Source organism: Rhopalosiphum padi, chromosome 2 (assembly GCF_020882245.1).
Source record: "Rhopalosiphum padi isolate XX-2018 chromosome 2, ASM2088224v1, whole genome shotgun sequence".
NCBI classification, from domain to species: Eukaryota; Metazoa; Arthropoda; class Insecta; order Hemiptera; family Aphididae; genus Rhopalosiphum; species Rhopalosiphum padi.
This window is the reverse complement of record NC_083598.1, coordinates 6,361,401-6,369,868: the sequence shown is the minus strand read 5'-3', so window position 1 is coordinate 6,369,868 and position 8,468 is coordinate 6,361,401. Positions and strand designations below refer to the sequence as shown.

Sequence of the window (8,468 nt, the reverse complement as noted above, 5' to 3'; positions counted from 1 at the left end):
ATTTTCAGTTGTATAGAGGTAGGCACTATGCATGATCCAATAATCATAAATCCAATTGGGAAGTAAGCCAATTGGTTTTATTATCATTATGTTTTTTTTCATTCCAGATTATAGTTTATATTTTATATGTACATAATAAACAGGAAAAATATCATTGATTTCTTGCAGAAATATTGCCAATATTACACAACGTCATAGAATATGCCTATATAATATACCTCTGCGTATATTTACATATTTTTACTTTAATTGCTATTTTAATCCAATATACACACACATCAATGATCAAACATAATATATATTTACGTTTGTTGCGTATTGGATCATAAAGGTTTTATTTAACAGTTCAAATAATTGCATATTAATATTAAAATTATTATAATATAACAAACATCGATTTCATTATATTTTGTAACCTAAGTAAATTATTTAGTAAAGACATAGACATGTATACTTTATAGTCCTAGTAATAACATTGTAAACATTTATGTAATTAATATCATATGCGTACTCGAAATATTATCCAAGCAACATTAATCATTAAATTATATTTAAATACAAAATCAAACTCTATGTTCTTATCCGCTATTGATATATATATACAATATAGCTTAGAAATAGAATACTCATTTTCTAATTTCATCTTGAACTTGAGTCAAGCATTTTTTTATAAACCAGGAATTATTCCATGCTGTATAGTAGGTGCCAAATGTACTATCGTCGTGTAGATTATTGTAATGGATGTGTCAAGTTTGAATTGAATGATAAATTTTTGTAGGTACACGAAAAATTATTAAGAATATTTTATTGTATATTTGATTTGTCAAAAACAAATAACATATTTTTTATATAAAGTATTTTATGTAATTCTATAAGTTAATACCGACATATTATAGAAAGATTTGAATGATTTTGTAGTATAAATAGCTAAAAACATTTAAAAATTAATTTAAAATAGGTATTCAAAATTGCATGTTTATGTTAAGTTTAAAGTCTTTATGAATAATATTTTTTGAATTACAATAAAATAATTAACATATCTTTTTTAACGTTTAAGTATCCAATTCGTCAAAATTTGATCACATTATTCTAAAACCAATTCATTCATAAAATTAACTATTTATAATATATAAATCTCTAGAAGGTATTGAATAATTGCCAGCATACGAAATTAATTGAATATACTCGTACATAAAATATCACGTGAAACATTTAATTGCACGGTTTGAAATATACAATTTTTAAAAAAATATCATAGATTACAGTTCAACATTTATAAATGAAAATTTAGTAATAGCTACAGCACGAGTAACTACAAATAAAATGAACTATCTACCAATAAACCCTTAATCCATTCTTGCACGTTCAATAAAATATTCACTGGATAGGGGGTTGAGTAAATCATATAATATACAGCAGAGTGAGTTCCTCAAAAGGAATTTTTTTTTCGTTAAAATATTCACAGATACATATAATTAATATAGGTACTTATATACTGAAAACATATTATAATGATAATATATATTATGTATATTAACTGAAACAATTCAATTAAAGATCTTTGGACTTAAATAATCACTTAATTTATCAGGTAATTTGTCTATCTATCAAACTCTAATATTACTTATTCTCTTAAATGGGCCAGAGTGGGGTGTGTGGGGTGTCCTTATAATTGAAACCAATGATAAATAATTGTATCAAAAAAAAAATCTAAATGGCGTCTGGTACGTACGCCTATTCAAAAATTATCAAGGCTTAGTTTTAAAAAAAATACATTTTCTGGAAAACTTCCAAAATGTTTAAGAAATTACCTTTTTAAAATATGACCTATATTCAATTTTAAATCCATATACATATTGTGATTTTTACTGTACATAAATGTGCTTTTTCAATACAAAAAGAAAATTAATGTTTTTACCTATTTAGACATATCTCCACTGCGCTCGGTATTGTCGTTTAGACCAATCTAATATTACAGAGAAACGCAAATCAGTGGGATGGAAGTAGGTATATCTACAATCTACAACAAGCTCGATATTAATAATATTATTTCCTAATACGTATAATGTATGTATTATTGAACATATAATATATTTAATCAATTTAACACATGCTTATACAATAAGCAATACAAATTGTCAATTAGCCATTGTAGTATAATATTGAACATTTTTTCAGTAGCATTGATTAGTAATGTACTTGTAATAGTTTCTGTACCCACGATAAAATAATAATGTGCCAAAATTATTAAATAAAATATTGTTTGGCAAAATATCTACAACACATACATAGGTATGTCAAATAATGTAATGGACTTATGAATAAATACCTATTATAAATAATTTAAATAATCTGGTTGCGTAAAATCTATCCATTCAAATATTAATATTTGACCTAATTTACTTTAATTTGTTCATCTAAGTCTTTTGCTATAAACTTTGAAGTTTATCTCATAAAATATGGTTCTTCAAACATACACAATATAGTTTAAAAAATGGTTATTCAATTGAATAACCATATTTCTTTTTGGACGTCTAAAATTCAATGGGTAATTCTTTTATAAAACAACACTCATTATTTCAAAATCTATTAACGTTTATTAATTTATTTATTTTTTCATAATCTCGGGTCGATATAAAACAACATTTAAAAAAAATATATACATATTTTTTAATATTTTTTATCATTATCATAATTTTTAAAGATTTTTTACTTTTTTAAATTACTACATACATTTTTTATTTCATACTTAGAAATTTTGTAACAGAATATTTTTCATATATACATAAAAATTAAAATTCGAACGAATAGTTTATGAGTTATCTTATAAGTATTAGTATATAAAGTGAGCGGAGTTGTGAGGTACGGCCGTAGGGGGATCCCCCACAAAATGACGGTCTACTACTCCACAGAACAAAACTTTGAATAATTATAACTCATAAGCTACTGGTCAAAATGTCGATTTTTATGTATTAAAATATTCCAAATAATATTCTGCTTCGGAATATGAAATTAAAAATGTATGATGAAAAATATTATTTTTATTTTATTTTATTTCGACTAGAAATTCTATGACGAAAACAATTTCAAAAATTTTTAAAAATAGTTATAGATTACAATTATAATAAATTCATTATAATACTAGAAACTTATTAAATTTATTTTTAACACTTTTCTATAAGTATTTTATCCTTTTTTAGACAATTGTACTCATCTTTTTTAATTAATACAACTTCAAATTTATTAAATATAATATGTTTATTGTGTTAATTTTACTTTAAAAATCAATCATTAAACAGTAATAAATTAACTTTTTTTTACGTTTTTAACAAAGAAAAATACAATTTAAATCCCAATAAATGAGCTACTTTTGAAACCGTGTTTTCAGTACAATCTAAAATATTTAATTTTCTGAATTAAAAAAAAACACAGCTTTATATGGTTAAAAAAAAGTAATCCGCTGTAAATCATTTGTATAATTTATAAAAGGTATTTACATTCAAATACGTGTTGGTATTATTTAAAGTAAAAAAATTAATACACTATTATTTTAAAAGTTATATTTCCGAATAAAATAAGTTTCCTTCTATTATGTGATTGAAATTGGTTATATTTTTTAAAAATGTTATACCCACATAATATTTATTATATACCAATGTTATATAATGATTATACATAGATATAGCATAATTATATGTGTGTTAACTATATTTTAATATTTTAATTTTTTAATACAACTTAGTAATTTGACCTTGCACTTTGTATTCGAATAAATGGCTTTTTTAAACATTAATAACATTCAAATCGTTTAATAGTTTATTATATTATATATTATTATACGTAAAATAGGCCTGAATAAACGTAAATATATTAATTATTTACCTTACCTTAAACAGTATATGTTTAGTAATATAGCAGGGTTAGCGATCGCAACTATAAAGTTATCAATTAATAGTATAAATTCTTGAAATTGACTGTCATACGTATGATAACAATTGTATTTTACATTTTACTATACCAGTAATGCACGAGAACGTCGGTTATATATATGTAACATTAAATCCTCAATCAAACGGTTTATTTTTTGAACGAATTAAAAAAAACTTTCACTTATACGTTAGTGTATTGCACATAGTTACATTTTTCAATATTCGTGAAAATTTCAAAAATATCCGTAAGTATTATATTTAAGATAAAACATGCAATAAAAACATTAAACAGTTTTAAGGAAAATTACAAATAATATTTTTATTATAATTATTATTTACACAACATTTTGTTTAATTGGTTAAGTATAAGTTGTGTAAATTATATAAAAAAATTTGATAAAATAAAATTTGAATTGTATTATATAATATTTGTTATTCTAATAATTTAGACTTTAACTTTATAATTAATAAGTAATACCTCAATTATGGAGTTTCATTCGTACAAACGAATATTACAGGACAATGAACTTTTTATTATTATTAAATATAAAAGTATTAAAATATAATAACGTATTTTCAAAGTTTTCCAGGAATAAGGTTATAAATCTTAAATCAATCATTTTTGGTATTTAGGTAAGGTCCTATTATTCATTTTTAATAAACATATTCGTATAACTGTAATGACACGTTATTAAATAGTTTACGTAAATTGTATGTTAACCTAATTTACCTAGCAGATGAAAATATCATTTAATGAAAAATTTTCTAGAAAAAACTAAGCCTATCTATTATGCAACTTCATACGGTTAATAAATTAAGTCAGCGACACAATAATGCAAAACATTATATATATATTCTTCACGATGCATTATATAATTGTCAAGACCATAGCAGATAAATATTCAATTTTGATTTTATTCCGAATATTGCGTTTAACTTATCTGGTTACTTTATACTTATAATGGATCAATATTTTAATAGTATTTCTATTTTTTATCGGTCCCCCGTAGCCACTATCACCAACGTTTCCGCTCTACAACGGAACAAAACGGATAGTGGGCTTTTATCATAGTGTACAAATAATATTGATTTACAAACATTTAACATTTACATATTATATTATTAGTATTTCATTCCGGGGGTCAATGAAAATGAGCCCATTTGTTCTGAGATAAAACGTAACATTTTAGTCGCTCACAGTCCGTACCGAAATATTGTCATCGGGACTGCAATAGGATATATTATTAATACAGTGACACAATGTGGTCGAAAACCATCACTTTTACTGCATATCTATGGCTGCTGGCCGTCGCAAATCTTCAATTAACATTCGCCGCTCAAGATGCCACGTGAGTATTGATTTCAATGCTATTTAATATGTTTAACCGTTGAAATCGTGATGAATATAATTTAATATATTATAATGACGGTGAAAAGGCCAAATTATGTAATATCAACCACGTTACCAACGGAATATGGATTTTAACTGATAAAACTGATAATGACATAACTATTAATGCACATTTTTCCCAAGTAACGTAATTTTCAAATAATTTATTTGGTTAAAATGTACTATATCATTTTTTTATATCACTCATTTTTAACGAAACTACTAACAAAATTGAAACAATGAAACATTTAATTTTTGTAGATTACTTGGCCATTTCAGCGTCGATAATACAAAGAAATCATAAATTAAATTACCGTACCTATAGAAATATTTATCGTGTATAGGCACGAAGACATAAGAACTGCAATATATTCATTCGCGCACTCGTTGCGTGACAATGTGGACAAATTGGAGCGACACGAACGGCGCGAGAAACAATCGGGTGATCAAATGCAAAATATGCTGTTGACAATCGTGAATAAGCAGAGAGAGCAAAATGTAGAAAACAAGGAAATCGAGATGGCTATCAAAGGATTGGAAGAAAGTTTGAGCGCATTAACAAGAGCAGAAACAGAAGAGGTAAGAAAATATAACGAAAAGGTTTACCGCATATTACATCACTAGAGAAAAATTATACTCTATAAATATTTTCGGTCAAAATGTTTATAAAATGATAAAAATTATATATATTTATATAAATATATTATATATATTAATTTGTTTTATAACAAAAAACAGTAAAAGGCCCAAAGTTAAAAATACAGTTTTTAAATAGTATACATCAAAATGTTATAAGATGCCTATTGCCTCACTTACAATAGATATTATTATATATGATAACTATAAATTTCGAAATCAGTCCTCAATTATTAAGACGTGCGCTAGAATAGTGAATAATTTTAAATAAAAAGTAAAAACGTTATGAGTTTAATTTATGTATTGTTTTAAGGCTTTTATTTAATTAATTTAAAATATTGGAAAGGGTTTTACCTAGATAAAAGTGTCTCGTTGGAAAATTATAAATCATAATCTCGACATTTCTTAAACTGGTATTGAACCGTTAATTTAATAGGAAACCCTAATAAAAAAAAAAAGATATTTTATATTTCATGTTAAAAGTGTTCATAAATTTTTAAATATAAATTTAAGAATTTAATTTTTCATATATTAAAAACGATCAATTTTATTTTCAGACCGCCGATAGAAAAAGCACAAAACTCATGTTAGAGAACTTGGACAAGCGTATCGTTTCCACTGAGGCTGAGGTTAAGTCTTTGTTAAGAGCAGAACAAAAGTCTTCGAGCCAGCTATACCAGTCGTTCGACGAAAAGCTGATCGCCATGTCGGAACAAATCAATGCGTTACAGTCCCGATTTGATTCTCTGGAACGAACTCCTAAGTCCAACGTGACGAACGATGTCATCTTTGAACTGCTAAACAAAATGATGATCGACCAGAGCTCACAGAACCACAATACGGTATCGGAGCCCGCAAACGCCACGTCTCAGCTGGTGCAGGAGACCAGGCATGTGGTTTTGGAGGCGATCAAGGCGCTGTCAGACCGGATGGACGATAGCGACCGGAAGCGCACGGCATCGGATGCAAAACTGGCGGAAGTAGCCAAATCAGCTGCCGCGTTCCAGGACGACGTGCAGAACAGCTTCCGACTGATGTCAAACGAAGTGAAGACGCTGTCAGACGTAGAGAAAGTACTCGTGCAAACAGCTGACAATGTACTGGACACTAAGCGTAGGATCGAGTACGGCACACACCAGATCCTGATGGAAGTGACGGCGGTGATCAACGACCGGTCGAAGGAGCTGAACGACTCGGTAAATGCTGGCCTGGAATTGGCGGTAAAGACCGTGCTAGACGCGCAGTCCGTGGGTATGGCCAACCTGAGCGTGAAAATCGAAACGGAGATCAGTCAGGTGTGGAGGCAGATCGGTATCATGTACCAGACGCTCACGGACTCGGCATCCACATTGGCCACGCTCCAGCAGCAGACGGACATGTTCGTCAACAGTACGGCCACTTCGGTGGACGGCATGAACGGCAAAGTGTCGGCGATCGCCGGCCGCATGACGGAGGTGGATGAGAATCTCAACTACTTGCTCGGACGACTGTCACTGGTCACGCAGGAGTTCAAGGAGATCAAAGTTGGGCTGGGCGAGGCGCTGGAGAGCATCAGGGTCGGGCTGCAGGCGGTGCAAGGCAATAAGGCAGCAGTGGACCTGGGACCTGGTCCGAACCCCATCGACGAAGAACTCGTGTCGGAAAACCTCAATCAGAACATACTTTCGAAAACCGTTTACACGGTCACATAGACCTAAAATAATATTATTAATATTATAACATTACAATTATTACATTTTTTTTTTTTTGTACTTTTGCTTTAAGTCCAGCGAAAATTATTACTAGTCTTTATTGATCCCAACAATTAAAAAACCCTTTAAAATGTTATAACATTTATTTAAAAAGATATACATATATTATATTCAATTAATTTGCTTTAGTGGTTTGAACTGTGTGGAGTTGACGAATAAAAATTATTAGTCATTTTTTAGTTTGTTTAAGATTATCGTAAATTGTAATGATCTTTTGTTAAGCTATAAGGATATACGGTGACGATGACCAGATAAATATAAGTATTAATAGTACACTGAATAACGATGAAAGATCTACAAAAAATTATACTATGCCTACCTACCTATAATAAGTAATAATGTTACAACTTTTATGAAAAGACCCTTTTTACTAAAGATTAAAGTTAGGTAGCTTTAACAATTTTGTTGTACAAATTTGGAATTTAATTTTCAGTCTTCGTCATTTATACATCATTATGTATTATATTATATTTAAAAAAAATATACAGTTTAAAATGTTACAAAGCTAATAACTATAATTTTTAAAATTACTATGATAATTATATTTAATATAAAAATAATACTGTATTCGATTCTTAGATTCCTAGATGTTTATATTGGTCATGATAATTTTAATTATTATTCAAGTTTGAATCAATAAATATTTTCTCAATTTATTTGATTCTAATGTCTTTAAAATAAGTAAATTAAAATTAGTCACTGCCGATATGAATTTTTTCCGATATCTGATGCTCCGATTTTTTTACTTACTTAGATTGTTGC

The 8,468-nt window shown here is 27.9% G+C and overlaps 1 protein-coding gene across 2 annotated transcripts; it reads left to right on the top strand.

Annotated features, from left to right (window-relative positions):
* Positions 1 to 4,009: 4,009 nt before the first annotated feature.
* On the top strand, positions 4,010 to 7,885 carry LOC132919377 (uncharacterized). 2 transcript variants are annotated; one of them, XM_060980955.1, is made up of 4 exons: positions 4,010 to 4,174; positions 5,120 to 5,278; positions 5,664 to 5,898; positions 6,513 to 7,885. In XM_060980955.1, the coding sequence occupies exons 2-4, from the start codon at positions 5,190 to 5,192 to the stop codon at positions 7,644 to 7,646; spliced, it is 1,458 nt and encodes a 485-aa protein (XP_060836938.1). In that variant the 5' UTR covers positions 4,010 to 4,174; positions 5,120 to 5,189; the 3' UTR covers positions 7,647 to 7,885. The 2 variants fall into 2 exon arrangements, with proteins under 2 accessions (XP_060836938.1, XP_060836937.1); XM_060980954.1 differs by having other exon boundaries at positions 5,056 to 5,278.
* Positions 7,886 to 8,468: the final 583 nt, after the last annotated feature.